Source organism: Mchenga conophoros, linkage group LG22, assembly GCF_057382185.1.
Source record: "Mchenga conophoros isolate Kocher_MC1m ecotype Shallow Benthic linkage group LG22, M_conophoros_male_GT1.1, whole genome shotgun sequence".
In the NCBI taxonomy this organism is placed as follows: Eukaryota; Metazoa; Chordata; class Actinopteri; order Cichliformes; family Cichlidae; genus Mchenga; species Mchenga conophoros.
Genome location: NC_140546.1, coordinates 8041211 through 8059432, shown reverse-complemented (window position 1 = coordinate 8059432; position 18222 = coordinate 8041211). Strand labels below are relative to the sequence as shown.

General features: G+C 41.3%; 1 protein-coding gene across 3 annotated transcripts in view; it reads right to left on the bottom strand.

Annotated features, from left to right (window-relative positions):
* pvrl2l (PVR cell adhesion molecule related 2 like) overlaps window positions 1-16962 on the bottom strand; it is a 339024-nt gene extending 322062 nt beyond the window's left edge. For 2 of the 3 annotated variants that reach the window (XM_085261437.1, XM_085261435.1), the window contains exon 1: window positions 16436-16962. In XM_085261437.1, the coding sequence (XP_085117563.1) occupies window positions 16436-16523 (88 nt within the window). In that variant the 5' untranslated portion in view covers window positions 16524-16962. The remainder of the gene's footprint in view (window positions 1-16435) is intronic. The other variant, XM_085261436.1, reaches the window with a different exon arrangement.
* Between the last annotated feature and the right edge of the window lie 1260 nt (window positions 16963-18222).

Here is an 18222-nt window from a genome sequence, read left to right as displayed (position 1 = left end):
CAGGATGACGGGTCAGACAGACCTGTCAAGTCAAACACAGAGTCAACCCAGAGCCCTAAGTAATAGTGAGCAAATGGCTATCCCTCTGCGCCAACTGGCTGCATCCGGACTCACGCTCATACTGTGTTAATTGGCATTTAACCCCTCGTGGCCGTTGCCCATTTGGTTCTAACAAGCAATTACATCTGACGTACTATCATCTGAAACCATATGAGATCTTATGGAGCAATTACAAGCTTGATGGCACCTTCTGTGCAACCACGGCAAAGAAAATCAGCTGGAAAGTTAACCAATGTACTTTCATTTACAAGCAAATTTGATTTCATCACGACACCGTTTCATTGACGGACAACTCTATTCTCTGCGGTGTTAATAATGTTTAGTATGCGAAAGGTTTGCATGGCTGCCCATAAAAGTCTGTTTAGTTTTATAACACCAATCGCTGTGTAAGAGAATTTCTTTCTCTTACACATGTTGTGATGAACACAACATATGCTTTACTGTGGTACTATGTATTTAAGTAAAACAGACACACAATGTTTATCATTATATCCACTGTCCTTGGAAGGCTGATCCCACTGTGACGATTATGGAGTAGAATCTCGTGCGCAGTCTCATGTATGCCAGGCCTCCCCATCGCCTGATGGGAACATGCCAGGACTGCCAACCAACTCTCAAATCTGCAAATGATACAACAGGAAAATTTAAAGGACCAAACTTTTTATTAAGTCTGCTTCATGCCAGTTTGAAATTAGATTCAGGTAGAGATATTGGATAATATACCAATACCGGCATATCACAGAGGTTGTAGACGCTTAAAACTTATGAGAGATAATAAACATCCTTCATTTGCTGCAAAAAGCAGAGGATTCACAAAGCTAAGAAAAAAAGTGCTGTCTAGTAAAAAACAAAAAAAACAAAAAAGAAGAATAAGTCAAAGCCAACAAGTAAACACAGATGCTGTGAAATTTCATTTTGAACTTTTTGCCTCCTGCATTAAAAATGCAGAAGGCAGACATTAACTCAAATGCCAGAATTAGGTGCTTTAGGTACTCAGGAGAGTCTGGGGGGGAAAAAACGGTATTAAAAAAAACAAAAACAAAAAAAACAATGATTCCTTTGATTCTGCAATCTTAAGCCTCTGCACAGTCTCTGACTGGATGTTGTGATAAAAAAATTAATAGAAAATACTGCAGATACCAGCAACTTCTGGTTGAAATTCCATCTGATAGAGATCAGAACAAATAACTTCCTCGCCATTATGTGCCGAGACATCCTCAGAGTTTGGGTCTTGGTCATCTTCTGCTCATTCTCTACTTGGAACCAGCATCATCCATCAACATGGTCTTTTCCACTGCTATACCAGTGACACGTAGCTCTACATTACCACTAAATCCATCGTCCATGAAACTCAATCCACTTTCACCAACAGCCTCACCAAAATGAAATCATGGACTCACTTTGTGAAAGTGAACTAGGATAAAATCCTACGCAATACTTACTTTAAAACCCTTCAGTAAGCAGGCTCTCCACTCTGTCTGCTGCTCCACAAAATCCCCAACCTAAATCTTGACTTTTGGGGGTGTTTTTAAGGATTTGTATCAACATTCTTCTTATCTGTGAGGGATTTTTGTGCATCTTGAATATCATACTATATGGTGTGGAGATAAAGAGGTAGCCTGTATCAGTCACTTTTATATCAACAACAATATAACTGAGCTTATTATGTAACTTAAATAAGGAGTTATCATGGGACATCTGTAAATGAGACCTTATATAATCTATTTGTAAATTAGACTTCGATGCACCATCGTGGCTTAAACCAAAGATTTAAACCACGCAGAGTAGAGGCTGATTAGCTCAAAGCAGGCGGGCGAGAAGATGATTAGTCGAGTGTAATGTTTGACAGCGTGGGAAAGCCAAAGATTCAAGGAAGCAGGCAGATGAGTCCTTACAGATCTCCCTGATTGAACACATAAACCTAATATAAGAGTGACCTGCAATTTAGTAATTTGTTTTTAATGGTGTAATCCTCCAAAGAAGACTTTTATAGAGATGTGCCATAATTCCTTTTACTCATTAATAAATTACTTTGGCTGTCGACTGATTTTGTTTAAGCTTTTAGCGAGCGCTGTCATCCCGGTCCTTGTTCTATCTTCTGTTCCTGTTGGCCGGTTTTATGCCACTGATGACTGTAAGGAACGAATGATGATCCAAACCCTCTCATTAGCACACGGCCCTTTACACTCCCTTTCATATTGAAAAACGCCTGATTCAATTCCAACCGTATTTAACTTTCAGTTCAGGCACGGTCACTTTGTACATTAACAGTCAGAAACCTAGAAGCTTATAGCTTAGACACCCACAGAGAAATGGCATGCTGCGAAGAGGAGAGGACACACATGAAAGAGCAGCACACATCTCATTAGCACACTTTTCTCTCCGTCCAGCTAACTGGGCAGTCGGCAGTCTACCACCCATCAGGCCGCTTGCATGGTGGGAAACGAGAACAGCTGAAGCATTTCGCTTCCATCCTCAGATGCACCCCTGGGGATTAAGAAATCATCCTCACATTTCGAAAAGCCCAATACCTGGAAATAGACTCTGGGATGAGGGGGTGGAGAGGTCAGAAACCCAGGCACACAAGTCATTTCTATTTTCCAATCCAAGCTCCTTAGTTAATGGAGTTTTTTGAGGTAAGCACAAACACCATGGCAGGGAGGAGGAGAGTCGCTGGCTCAGGGAAATTCACTTTCTCGAATATGAAAGGAGAGACCATCTCAAAAAATTACATGCTGTGGCGATGGCTAAAACTGTACTTATAAAACAGCAATACAACTTTCCAAACTGTTTTTATAACTTTAAGCAGTAACAGTATCAATGCTTTAGTCGCTCCTTTGTCACCTTGACACCTATTGTTGGCTTTAGTTGACAGTAATTAGAAATTAAAGTTACAGTTTTACAAAACCTCATCAAATTCATGTATAGCTCCTGTCAGTAAGCTCACAACAAAAAGTCAATTTCTGATTCTGATTTTTCAAAGGTTACACTTTGTTTATCCCTACATTGTTAAAGTATTTAGCCACAGTGTTATGGCCCTGTCCATAATCTGTTTTGGTGGCTGTTGTTGTCTGTTCCTTTAAGTCTTTGCAGGTCCCAGAGTGGATGAGCTGACGGCTGCTGATTGGTCCCCTGGCCATGTGATCTTCTTCAAATCCCTCACCAGCAGTTGTCCCGGGGCAGCCACTGACAGCAGCAGCAGACCTGACCCTGGCCTCCAAAACCTGAGACTTTTGTGCCTGTGACTTTGTGCGACTTTTTTGGAGTTTTGTATATAGTGTGTACATTAGTTTTCATTGTAAATAGCACCTTGTAATTAGCACTGCAACAGAAGGGGTGAGCTGCCTTATTGTTTTTCCTTGCACTGTTTTCTCCTGTTTATTTCAGTTAGGGAGTTAGGTGTAGCGCTTGTCTTTTGTTTGTTGTTTGATTTCACATAGGGTTTTAGATAACACCTTCTCCTGACTTAGCTGGTTTTGTTTGTTATTTTGGCCTTTGTTCACCCCGGAGCTTCATTTTTGCAGTGGAGAAAAATAAATCACGATTCACTAAGAAATTGGTTTCCCTTTGTGTATGGTTTTGGGGACCAGGGCGGGGCAATTCTTTCAATCTTGTGTTGCGTTCCGGCTGCCTAGACTGGGGCGTAACACACAGGCTTTCACACAATGCTGAGCCCCACTTAATTTTACTTCTTGTTTCTTTCAGATTCTCTTTTTATACCGAACATTTTACTAATAAAGCTAAAATTTTGGGAGTTCTTCTTTCAGGTATCTTTAGCGCTAACTACCTTTTCTCAAATATATTGCTAACCTGGAGTATTATTTAGGGTTTTAAATTATTTGAAAATGTCATATTTTTGGGAAACAACATGGTTCATATCTCAACTTAAATTTATACAAAAAATACAAACTCAGAATTTAGATTCAAAGAGTTATTCCCCCCAGAATAACACTAAAATCTTCATTTGTGACAGCTGGCTAATCCACTCTGATGTGCGGTTGCTAAATAAAATAAGATGCAGAGGTTAAGAACTGCCCGCCATGGACTGCAGGGCCTATTGTGGTTGCAATTATTTCTTATTTAAAATGACCCTATGCAGGTTTTGACCATCTATTAGTGTTGCTAAGACTGCTAGCTTGCAACAATGCAAACAAATACAGAAGAACATAAAATGTTTTAATAAACATGGCACTGTATTTTTTAAGTACAGCAGGTAAATATGTGTATGCCAGCATTTTTAAATAAAGGTGTTGTTTTTATTCAAATTTTTCAATTTTAAGACTTTTGGCAGACTTGAGGTAAAATATCACAACCTGGTTTAAGGGCGCGCACCGCTTCTCAGTCAGTGCATTACTTTAAATGTGCTGCATTCCCCACAGCATCAAACAGCATAAGTGTATTAGAAAATGGATGGTAGGATATTCCAATTTCAATGTGGCAGGCAGATTAGCAGATTATTGCCATAATTGCCTGGCTCACAATAGCACATTATTCATTTTTGCTAGTCAGCTATACTATCCTTCATTGTCCCCAACCTTGTTTAAAACCATTTATCAACCATAGCTTCAGATTTACACTGCTCAGTTTAAGCTCTTTAGTTATTGTTCTTTTTCTATAATGAGCATGCATCTGCACTAATAAATGCATTGAAAATGAACCAGGCTTCTTAAAATAGGAGAAAACATTCAGGGAATGAGAGTCTCCTAATTTAAATCAGAACCTTCTGTGCTTTTTAAAAAAAAATGTGAAAACCTGTGAAATATAAATGTTTTCTCCCATGGAAGCAGTTCATGTGTGACTAGAGTGTACAAGTCTTTTGAGCCACAGTGAAGCGCTTTATGTCATTAATGAGTTTTGGGTTTTGACAATTGCAGTATTATTTAAGTCCATGTGCTATGATCCATTTCCAATATATATTAGGAGATGAGAAAAGAACGATCTCAGGGGTAGAGGAAGAAAAGATGGTTAAAGATGTGTGTGCATGCCTCTGTGTGTCACATTGACTCACATCCTCACCCATCACATAGTCCACAGTGGCTGTATCAGTGCAGCTAACAGAGGGCCTTTGTCACAAGCGCACGCACACACACAGAGAGAGAAATAGCAGACATGCACTTGCACGCTATCATAGCAATGTTCTCTTTGTTACCACTTTATCCAAAGAATTGCAACTAAGTGCTTGGCCAAAAATCTGCAAACTTAAAACTTCAGTAAATCTAACCTGAACCCTCGAACAGAATCTTATTCTAAATTTCAAGTAGGCAAAAATAGCCCAAATTTTCAAAAACAGGCTTCACTCTCAGGTAACAAAAGTTATACAGATCCTAAGAGAAAATCTTACAAGTACACTCACACTCTCTCTCTCTCACAGACACACACACACACAGACATTTGTGCAGAGCCATCTGACCACCACGTATATCCTGAGCCCCATGATGCCGACAAGGACACAGTGGTTACAAGGGTGACAGATATTCAGCAGAAGCTATTTACAAGCACTAGCCTCACTAATCTGTTTTGCACTTTCATTTGGTCTAATTAAGCAGGACTTGGACAGAATCCTCTCTTAGATAAAAGAAAGAAAGACAGAAAGACAGAAAGAAATAGCCAAACATACTTTAAACTGACTAACTGACAGGTAAGTGTAAGCATCAAAAGCAGCAGGGAGGAGAAATAATGAAATGAGCTATGAGAAGAAAGCCCACAGGGCCTGTAGAAAAGCACCGGGCAATATCGAGTCATTTGACAATAATATATCATTAAAGAAGGAAAACCCTCCTTTTGAATAAACCCGGTAATTCTATCATGCAAAAGAAAACCTTTATTGGCGGCCACCAAAAGACCGGATGTCTGCTTCTGTCTGGAATACTGATTAGTTTAATGTCAAAAGAACATCAACCTTTTTCTGTGCAAAAAGAGAAAAACTCAGTTTTGGATTCACGGGAGAAATTCAGCTCAGTGAATTGTGTATTTAAAGAGTTGACCCTCAGATTTAGATCTGAGATAGGAAAGTCAAGAATTAGTTTGCTCTAGGCGGGGAGTGGGATGGAGAAGAAACTGAGAAACTAAGAAAGGCAAAACATTGTTCTGCAGCTGTCAAACTAAAACTTTCGACCAACATCTGACTTGGGGAGGTGCAGAAGCATAGATGCAGGAGCACGTAATGAGACTGGGAAGCAACCCCAAGGAAAAGACAAGGAATGAGGAAGCCTGATTCCACATCGGGATATACTGTTTGGATGTGAGATGAAGCAGTTATTTTTGGGTCACGTGGACAGAATTCAGTATACATATAGAAATATCATATTGTGGCTTTATACAGTCCTCAGATTACAACATTTTTATCATATACATAATATTTAGAGTTGTGCTAATAGACATGGGAAGGTATCGACTATGCCACCTGAGGATAACGGACCCATCATCTGTACTTTTGCTAGACTTCACTACTTGAATGCTACATTCCTATAGCACTGCTATAATCATACCGTTTTTTAGATTAAAATCAACACAACAGATCTTATTACATGCGTGCTGCCCCGTCAAAACACAGAGCCAAATTTACCCAAACGTAATTTCCAACAGCTCGGTCAAACACTCAGCTTAGTCTTAGCAGTAGCTAATGTAGCCTTGAGCCCCTCGCCACAAGAGCAGATGAGGCGAGAGTTACAGAGCTTTAGCGGGCTCCCTTAATTCCATCCATACAGATTTTAAACTTCAGACACCAAACACACACACACATCTTTCACAGTTTCCACTTAAGCCACAAAAGGCTCTATTGAACCCTTTCTACAACTCTTGCTATAAAAAGACTATATATAGAAATGCACTTAGAGGCATCAAGCTATGCAGATATTTCAATCTCTGGATGACATCTTAACATTAAAGAAAAGCCTTAAAATGTTTTAAAGTGTGCTGTGAGGATAAAGGCATGCACGAAGGTAACAGAAGTAATGCACTATAGGAAGACAACTATTAACTTTCTTAAAGGGTACACTTATATGCAGGCGGATGTTTCTATTGTTTTTCTAGGTTACTGTTTGCACATTCAAGCATCCGTTTGCTTATCGTTCTGCACATTCAGTGACCTCTCCTAGCAAAGAGAATATTTCAATGTCTCTCACTGAAGCCTGACAGGAAACCAAGTCCTGTTGTTAATATAAATGTAGACTGTTTCCTGTCAGGTGACTGACAGCCACATAAGGCATGACAGTCTCTGCCAGGAAATAATCCCTGAAATATATGCAGCCTGACAAACTTAATTGTCATATCCATGGCTTCTTTTGCATGCAACTGCTTTGTCTGCCAGGACAGCCAATTCATTTGCAGCCAGGTTTGAAATAACCACAGGCTATATATTGAAAAATGACCTAAAAATGATCTAATTACATATGGCATGCATTGCAGAATGATCGGGGGGAAACATACACTAGAAAGAGAAGGTAGTAAATGGGCTGTAACTCTAAATGACACTGGTATTCTCTTTTAATGTGCATGTGACTTGAATACAAATGGGCTGTTTAAACAGTAGTCACTTGTGAACATGGAAAGGGGAAGAGATGTTAGCTTGTATTATGCAAATAAGAAACAACACTGTCAGAGCAGACGCAGCTGATCAGGATGGCTCCCATCGACAGACGTGCACATGCATGTGCGTGCATCGGGGATGCATTTGGTTCAGGCAGTGATATTGAAGATGTTAACAGAGGTGAGAGACGAGCCAGAGTGTTAGAGGTGCACAAATCCTTGTCTTCAGCCCAGTTTCATTTTAACATTTCATCAGTACAAACAGATCTCCCACCACCATCACCGACCCACCCTTTCTATCTCTTTATCTCTCTCTCTTTTGCTCATTTGCTCACTCTCTACTGGCTGGTTAGCCACTGACCTCTAGAACTTGTTGCTAGAACAGTCTCCAGGCTGAAAAGCCAAGATAAAACCGCTTTTTATAATCTTCCAAATCAAATCGATTACTTTAGTGAGATGTTAGCGTTCTTCATTCCCCTAAGACACAGATTTTCCTTTCCATGCTTTTTTTCACCAAATGTCAGGAAATTCCAGGAGTTGTAAAACTCTTGAAGTTCAACACTGAGTTCAACAGTTTTAGGAGGTCAAACAGAAGGCCAACATTATGCCACACTGAATGAAGAACTGAAAATGAATATTTGCTATTACAAATAAGAGAAAAAAAAGAAGAGGATCCAGGAACAACACCGAAATGCCCTGTCCTTTCTAGAGCTTGCACTTGAACTATAACAGGAAATGAACTTCTTTTTTTATATATATATCATACTGGTTTGCAGGAATAAAAATCCACAACAGTGAAGTAGGTTTCAATTTCGATTCAATCAACTAGAAGAATGGACATGACCAATTCTGAAACTGGCAGACACGAAAAGATTGATAGTAGGTGATGTTATGTTCAATGTCTTTTTTTAGCAAATAAATTTCACTCTGTTATTTGAGATAAAAAGCAATCTGTGATCAAGGCCAAAGACTGCATTAAGGCTGAAGCCATTTCATTTTCTCACTTGCGCTGAGAAAGAAGTCTTTCTGCTATGATATAAGATTCCTCTCTTTCACTTAATAAGAAAATATACTGTATTTTTACACCAATATACCACAGTATTAGAACCACGGAGAGGTGATGGGGATAACATTGATCGTCTTGTTATAATCCAGTGTTCAGCAGGGAAACAAATGGTCCTGGCATTGATCTGGATGCTACTTGGATGCAGGCAAATGAAACTATAGCAAAAGCACTCCAATAGCAGGCCACATCACTATATAACTATGTATCCCACCAAACCACAAAAACTGTGTAGGAAGCACCACCAAGAGCCCAAAGCACTGAGACGGTCTCCGGCCTCCCCAGATCCCATTTCAGTCCAGTACCCCCAGAATCCTTTGAGGCTACAGCGTGTCCTTGACCATGTCTCATAAAACCTTATGGATCTCTAATAATATGGTAAAAAGGATTTATTTAGTGGTCAAATAAAAAGAAGTATATCTAAAACCATGCATTTCATTGCTTAAATAAATGGTATCATGTGACCTGTTGACAGAGTGGTAAAAGGTAATGGAAGAGAAATAGACCCTTTTTTCCAGTTACTGCAATCTGGTTTAAGAAGGTAATTTTTTATTTTATGAGGATCGTAAATGTCAGATGATTCAGTTACTCCTGTTTTAAAATGTATTCTGATGTTTTGTTCATTAAAGACATGGACACTTTAATCATCTTGCACATTGTCCAGAATGGCTCTTTTCACCAACGATTAGCAATGTGCCAGTAGTGATTTAGTGACTGCCAACATGGTCCAATTTTGGAAAGCAAGACCGCTGCCTTAAATTTCTCAATTGGAAAAAGTCATTGCAGGAGCTCCATAATGATGTAAGTGAAGCAAACAATGTTACTGTAATTATTAATCGCCCACATGGGTACAACTGCAAATGTCACAAAGTCACGCCGCAGCCTGACCGGTCGCTGCACTCGCACACAAATGGTAAAAAGCAATTTCCATTTTGTCACCAGCAGGCTATATCTGGAGAGGTGAATAAACAGGAGGAAAGGAAGGACGCAGGTCGGTGTGGTCTGTGTAACCGGAATGCTGAGGACAGACTAGGACACAGAACAGGGACGCTTGTCTAAACACTTTCACACTTTTGAATTTCCCCTCTAGCTCCCTCCCTCCCTTTCTAAACAATGAGGCCTAGAAGAACTGAAAGCAGAAGAGTGGATTGAGAGAGGAAGAGTAGAGTTGGGGTGGGGGGGTTGTCCTGGCACCCTTTTTAATTCCACCAAAGCTGTTCCAACAAAAGGGCCCCCGCTTGGGAGCCGCCACGGAGCAGCAGCCAGCCAGGCCGACTGAAAATAGGGTCGTGAGCAAAAGAATGAGTGTGAAAGAGAGGGAGCGAGAATAAGACAGGGAGGAAGAATGCCTGAATAAAAGAATGGGAAAATGAAAACTGAGCAGGGTATGAAAGGCCATTTTTTTACTCTGCATGCAGGTAAAAGTCAAACTAGCAAAGGAGGCCACACTGATCGTGTGAGTATGTATGCAAGAGACTTTGTGTGTGCATTTTTACGTCATCTGCAAAGGCATTCGTGATGCTGTGAAACCTGACTGGACCCTGTAAGAATAAACCGTGCTCCGACCATCCTTGGATCAGCTCCATTGTGATTCATGGCCCTCTTCCTGTTGCTACGCTCTGTAATCCCTCTTCCCACTGACACCTGTTTGCTGTAGAATCACAAAGGAATGCCAAGGTGTTAGCCATGATACGCTTTATGTCTAGAAATGTGATCCGGAATTTGCTTAGTAACCCGTTTCCTCAGAGGTGGAAAAAAAAGAACAAGAAAAAAGAAAAAGGAAAATTGCTGACCAAGTGTAGACACATGCTTGCTGGATCTTTGGCACCCACGGTGATGAAGTAAAACCTGCTTCCTGTAGTAAGCTGGGCGGATTGAGCTTCTTACATCAACCCAAACTCCGAAATATTCCCACTAATTATAACTGCACACCTTCTTTTTTAGGACATGCAAAGACACACACACAATACAGGCTTGTGATATTGTCTCGGACACAAAAGCTGTATCCATGGCAACTAGTTTAAAATTTCTGAGAGTGACCTACCAAGCCAAAGTCAACCCCTGGCTGTAAGAGCTGCACTAGAGATTTTTGAAACTACTTCTTTGATGGCACAAACACAAGCCAAACGTATTATGCAAGATCCCGCAATACAAACTCAATAGTTCATCATTCACTGGCCCACAAAGAGTCGTGGGAAGTCATTAAGATTTTAATCTTTGATCAATAACAAAACCTAGAGCCAAAAATTAAGAGTCCAACTTTACCAGAAATGCAAACAAACAAATCACAGTGTGATGCAACTCGAACCAATTAAGAAGTGAAAAGCTGCAATTAAAAGGAAAAGTTTTTTTATAAGCAATAAGACTTCATTTTATGCTGGGTGATAATCATCGCCGCATGTATCGATTCTGACACAGACAAAAACAAAGTCGTGCAAACACAAACAGCAGTCCATTTTACTAAACAGCGTGTGTAGTGTGCGAATCTTTCACAAGCTCTCAACGGGCATCAGCGATCTGCTCCTGATGATTTTCACCCTCAGCAGGAAGAGCCTTTGGCATTTGAGTCTTGAGCCTTTTAACTGCAGGTCCCAATGTGAGAGCAGCCTGTATTGTGGCGGGTGTCAGATTAAACTTGACTTAAGCTGTTTTCACAGACAAACTCAGGACAGCGTTTCTCTTTCTCACATTTAGCAGACAACAGGACACACTCTCAACAGCTGTAAATAGTCTAGTCCTGGCAAGAGTGCTGGCTAGGTAAAACATGCAAGAGGCAGGATGCAAAGTCCACCAGCTTTCTGTAAAATCTCCAGGAAAATACCGACTCAGTTCTCGATCAAATATCACACAGGCTTAGTAAAAAGAAGCTGACAGGCTAAAGATGTCAGATGGTTAAATTATGTTTGAAATGTTTTGGACCCCAACGCATGTGTGAAAATAAGTTTACTGTATGACTTTGCAACTGATTTTTCTTACGTTTCAGTAGTTTTGATTACCGAGTCTGTAGTCATGCCCTGGATAATAATGGCTTCTTTAGCAGCCATTGGCTCTTCAGCAAATAAGACATTTAAATATGGCAGCGGCTGATGCTAAACCATTGTGTCACATCAATCACTCAATGCGTGATTGTGTGACGAAGAGTTGGAAGACTGAAAACAGTGCAGTTGCTTTTTGATTTCTCTTTTTCCCGTGACAAATGGGGAAATAAATAACAACGACATTTAAAAACCATTCGCATTGCACATCTGCTAAATTGTCATTTTTAAACATCGGCATCAGCCTAGACTTTCCCGACTGGTGCGTCCTTAACTATTCTGTTCAGCAAGGTCATTAGTGTTATGAATATGAAGGTTTTTAACAGTTAAGGGGGAAATGTCACATGCTAAAAACACATCATTAAGCCCTTCCGAGTAGGAACTTGCAGAGCATCCAGCTGCTTTGCACGGTCGTTGACATTTTAACCCAGCAACGATACCTATGATCAACTCTCATGGCAACAATGACAACCACTGCCTCAAACCTCTCCACAAACACACAGAGCATCAGTTCTCCCCAGATACACTTCTTGACATTTTGTCTGTCTGACATCATCGACCACAGTGGGCCTGGGACCTTTGCGCTACAGACCACTTTTTAAAGCTAACAGAGGCTCCAGGTAAAGGTTGCTACATAGTATTCAACCAGGATTTAAGATAAGATAAGATAAGATAAGATAACTCTTTATTGTCATTGCACAGTCATACATAGTACAGTAGTACAATGAAATTGGAAAAACTGTCCTACGTCGGCACTACATATAACACAACACGACACGATATGACACATCACAACGTAACAAACAACACAACACAGTATATTAACTTAGTATAAAAAAGAAAAGAAGCAAAATATGTTTTTTAAACTGAGAAAATTGCTGGAATATTTTATACAAACTGCCCTTTGCTTTCAAAAAAATTTGGATTTTTTTAAAGCCTCTAGGCTTATTCCAGTTATTAATAAATGAAAATATCCTGCATGGAGAAAAATTAAAATAACTGTGCGCCTATCCCAAAGGCCAAGAGCGCACAATCGGCTGTAATGTGCAGCTCACAGATGAACGTCTTGAACTCTTGCTTTTTTCAATTTTATGTTGTTTCTGAATTTTAATTACAGCACTAAAACTGGCTGCGCGTCCCTCTACCCTTTGCCGTTTATCCAGAGTCGGACTGCAGCGGTTGCATGCAAAGCGAGGTTGTCCAGCTGTCGCTGTCTACAGCTTCAATTTTTAGCTCCTCCTGGGGGATCCAGAGCCATTCCCAGGCCAGATGAGATGCTCTATATAGTGTCTCTAGTGCATATCAGGATGTTAATTTAAAAATTACAGAGCTACATCTAAAATGTTGTTTTTTTGTTTTTTTTTAAATGAAGGCGTGACGATGTAAAAAGAAATGCAGATGTATGTTTTGGGTTTTGCCCTTTAAGGCAAGAAGGTAGGTCAACATGAACGTTTAAGACTTTTTCATCCCTGAGATCCTCTGCAGTGATTCCCACATGGAGTAAAGCCATCACAGATGGATACTGGAGCTTGTGTAGCACTCGCTACACAAATATGCAAACAACAACATAGCGCAATGCAAAGCTAAAGATGAGTCATTAATAAGAGCTCTCGATAATCAGGCTGTGCTGCTCTGAGGGCGATAATCATCGTCCGCCTGCTCTCCAAGTGATAAGCTAATCAGCCCTCCGTCTCTGCAGAGCCGTCGGGGGGACTCATCATCATTGACATTTCAGCACAGGATCGGGCCTATTGAGACACGAAGGGGAGGGGGTGGTTACCTGAAGAGACTTAATTATCATTGCTGCACAATGATATCCTCTTAACTCTATTTTGCCTTTTTTATGAAGGTTAACATTCCTCTTTCAATATTACAGTCAAGGTTTCACGGCTGCCGTTGACCCCTTTTGCAAAGTGCTTGTTAATTTTCCACATAATTACGCAATTGCATTTGCCATGTAAACATACAACGATCATCTATGCACACAACTCGCTTTTGAATTGTTTCCTCATATGCCAGGGCAATCTTGGAAAAATCAAGCCTCTGTCAGCAGCTCGCTTTCTAAGCAGCTGCAGCGTGAGTGTAGATGTTCTTCCTCAGACGAGACAGTTGTGTTGTTGCATGTTAAAATGAATTCATAACCTGTGGGGATACTGTCATGACAATCTGACAGCTTTTTAACAATACAGACCCAATGTAGCAGAGTCTCAGCTGAATATCTGTCATCCTCTCTCCAACCTGTGTTAGAGAGCTTACAGCATGGGGTCTAAAGCAGAACGCTCTCCTTCACTGGGGTTTTCTCGTTCTTACATTGCTCCAAAAACGCAGGAAGAGAAAGGATGTCATTACACAGCTAGTTCTAATCGAGATTAAATCTTCCTTCTGCCTTGTAAACTCGGCGCCAATAACAGTTCACGCCATCACCGGTTATGCAACAGATGCTACAGCGAAATGCAAAGAAGGATTCTGTGGCTCCCCGGCTCGAAATAACTTGCCCTCCCGTTTGCTTTGATCTCACAGGCATGTCTCCAAGGTGCGTCAAGGCACGTCAAGGCACAAGATGACATATCTTCCAGCTCCATAATGACCCATCTTCTTTTTCCTTAGTGAAAATTTTGGAGAGCTCTGACAGATGATATTAGTTATACCCAGGTGCAAACAACAGGCTGACAGATTCATGCTGACAGAGCAGGCTAACGCCGATCACTATAGCCCGACTACCTGCTGTTATAAATATTGGAGCTGGTTCCAGTGGGGGGAAAAAACTTTCAAAGTAGTTTCTGTTGGGGATTACAGCATATTTGTAAATTCTTGTGGTTCTTCTTGTCTGAATAATCTGAAACACTGGTTTACAACTGTGAAAATTCCCATAAACAGCCGCTGAAGTCGGTAAAGACTTTGGAAAGTCCCAAGAAAGTACACGAGTGTGCACATTAAAGTAAATATTTAGTTGAATCTAAGGTACTTTTGAGAAACCGTGCATATTCATGTGACACATAGCATTGTTTGTTTCACTAATGTTTAATCTGTAACATGGTAAAAGGACATAACTGAGAGTTCCAGTGTGCAGACTGACTTTGACTAGTTAGAAAAGCCATTCAAGTGCAACAGTGCTGATAACAAGTCAGGTACGTCAATATGCCATCTAAACAGCAATAAACTACAACACCTAATCTGTGTTGTTTTAACATCTCAACTTAAAATCACAAATACAACAAAATCAGAGTAAAGACATTCCAGTACAGGGAAACAGAATCATGAAAAAACCTCATAAATGCAGCGATAACCTTGTCTTTTAGTGACCTTTCCCGTACGCGATTACTGTTATTTCTATCCATCAAAGGTGCGTTTTATAGTGACAGCAAAGTGTTTCTGTTATTCATGAGCAGGTTTATTTATACCTGCTTTTATTTTATGGAAAACGTTGTCACCGTTTCCTTAATAATCCCATTATGTCTCTGCGCCACTCAACAACTTCACAGGGACGTTATTTTTGGCACATGTTTATTCGCTGAGTGTCAAAGGTGCTTTTTAGTTTAAAGATGAAATCCATCAAACAAGCTGCTCTTTGTGGCGCACTGTGCTGCATCCGGGACTTCGCGTACAATCATTGTAAATCCTCCTATACCCAAACACAGGATATTGCTCTAACTTATTTCTTATAGGTTTTATAAAACACTCACACAGTGTCTTGCATTGTGCTTACATCACTTAACAGTAAGTTCACAGCACCATTCGGCTGATACTTGCTGATACCATCAGTCAATATTGGCCACAGTTACATGCATCACTGCACAGAGGTAGATATATAGAAAGTGGAGTTAAAGTTTTTATGACCCCTATCTCACTTTATTCAACTCTGAGTGTTTTACATGTGTTTTATTTGGGTTTAAGATGTCTAATTTGAAAAAAGAAAAGCACTGAATTAATTTTTTCAGATATTTTACTCTAAATGTTCTGGTATTGGTCTCTTAATTGACTACAGGGTGCCTTTTATCATAATATTAACATTTACGTCATTTTATCTTCTTAAATTTGTATGCACTGCGTGTTCGCAAGGCTGCTTCTTCTGCCATGATTCTGGAGTTCGTGTATTTTTCATACAGTTCGTGTAGTCGATATTCATGCAGCCCTCTTGACAAGGTATTTATTCCTGAAGGGCCACCTCAAGAGCAGGGGCCGAGCCATTCTCATCCCCCGCAGAGAACGCGTTTCCCCATCAACACCCTGTTGCTCCACACGACGAGGACCAATTTTTGCCATTACTCTAATGGTTAGTAAACGGACCGGCAGTTGTGATAGCGCCCCATTTCACGGCCACGCTTCCCGACAGGTAAACACAGATTTCAGGTCAGCCGTGCTGTAAGGGTTTGTAGCGGCTCAGGGAGGATTAGGTTTCCTGAACAGTCACCTGCCGACGAAAGCGGCGAGGAATTAGGACAAACACCGCAAACCAGGAGAGCCACACCTCGCGTCGTGGCTTACCGAAACTCAACACACACACATGCACACACAGATCTGATGTAGAGCTCGGACAATAAACTTTTACAATATGTCTCGGCGCTCTGAGCAGCAGCCAGAGAGGACGCGGAGACGTGACACCGTCAAACATCCAGCACTCCGGGAACGCGGGCTGCCCTGCTGGAAAAGTGCCGGGGGTTGCTACATTCAGAGAACAAGAGGCTACAGGAGGCGAAGAACTGACGGGACTTCCATTGTAAGAAACACAGCTGGGCTCGTTCACACTTACCTTGGGCTGCAAGCAGGACCGCTACTGCCACCAGCCAAGCGTTTCTCATCGGATACACCGGGCAGCGCGCTGCGTAATCTCTCGCCATTCTTATACACAGGAGATAAGGTGGACGTAATATCCACAACAGCGCCGTGTGTTTCAGCCGGGCTCCAAATTATTCCTTCTCCGATCAGCCAAGAAACTTCGAGCTCAGTTCAGACCGCCTGCGCTGAAAGCAGCCAAGTTACAGCTTCTCTCTCCTCCTGCCGCTCTGAGCGCGCCTCTCCTCAGTCTGGACCGTGATTAGTTTCTCTGTCCTTTGCTTTAATTCTGTTAATGACAGGAAGAGTCAGAGCCCTCCCCACGTGGACCGGCCGCAGTGCGCAGGCAGCCGGTGGCTGTGTTTTTGTGCCGGTGCGTCTTGTACAAGGCGAGCGGAGCGAAATGGAAACAAAGTGTGGACGGAGTGTGTGTGAGAGTGCTGGAGCTCCGTGTGTCTGATGCGGAGAGCTGAGTGGGGGAATATCAAAGTGATGTCAGCAGAGCGTCACCAAGAGGACTTCAGCCGCAATACTGAACCCTCACAGCCACAGACGCACAATCCGAGCGCGGTGCAGTTTAAAAGGTTAGAAATACAGAAGGGACGCATCTGCATACCTGTACTGTGAGCTCCGGGTGTGTTCTGCTGACACCTGCCGCTTGTTTGTGTATATGTGCGCGCGCACGTGTGCGTGCGTGTGTTGGAGCAGATTTTCACTGTTGGAGATGGAGCATCGTCGTGATACAGAGTAACGACATAGAATCTTTTAAGCAGTTAAGTATTTTAATTTCATGCTTATAATATTTTTTTTATTTGTTTCTGTTTCACTTTTCAGCGAAGATTCCGTACTTTCCCCGGAGCTGCCGCTTATTCACACGGTTACTGGTTATTTCCGGATTTCCCACATATGACTATATAAACTAGTGTTGGGGAACTACTTATAATCCAATCGCACCTTTTTATTTAGGGCAAGCAAAAACAAGTAGCCTTTCATACTCTACAAGCAGAGTCCTTAAATTGAAGTCCCCAGGCTTCTGGGTAATATTTTCTGCAACGCTTAATCGTGTTGAGGTTACATTACTGTACATTTATTTCATCCACAGTTCTTGTTATTTTCTGAACAAATGGTAAATGGCCTGTATTTATATAGCGCTTTACTAGTCCCTAAGGACCCCAAAGCGCTTTACATATCCAGTCATCCACACACACATTCACACACTGGTGATGGCAAGCTACATTGTAGCCACAGCCACCCTGGGGCGCACTGACAGAGGCGAGGCTGCCGGACACTGGCGCCACCGGGCCCTCTGACCACCACCAGTAGGCAACGGGTGAAGTGTCTTGCCCAAGGACACAACGACCGAGACTGTCCAAGCCGGGGCTCGAACCGGCAACCTTCCGATTACAAGGCGAACTCCCAACTCTTGAGCCACGATCGCCCTATGTCCTACAAACTGTGAGAGTTTTAGGTCTGCGTTTCCCCAACTCTCTGTAACATACTTCATGCACTCAACCATCAGAAGTTTGAGCTCTCGTGCACTCAAGGTAAATCTTTGATAGCAAATTTCCCTTTATGGAAGAGACCATCTATAACATTTAATTGTTGCTTTTTGGATTATATTAATAATTACATGATCTATGATAATAGCTTTTGTTATACTAATTTTAACAGACCACCTCTATTGCCACATTTTCTACTACAGATTAATCACAGTTTGTTCATCATGTAGAAACAAATGAAATGATGAAAATGTTTGCAATGAAA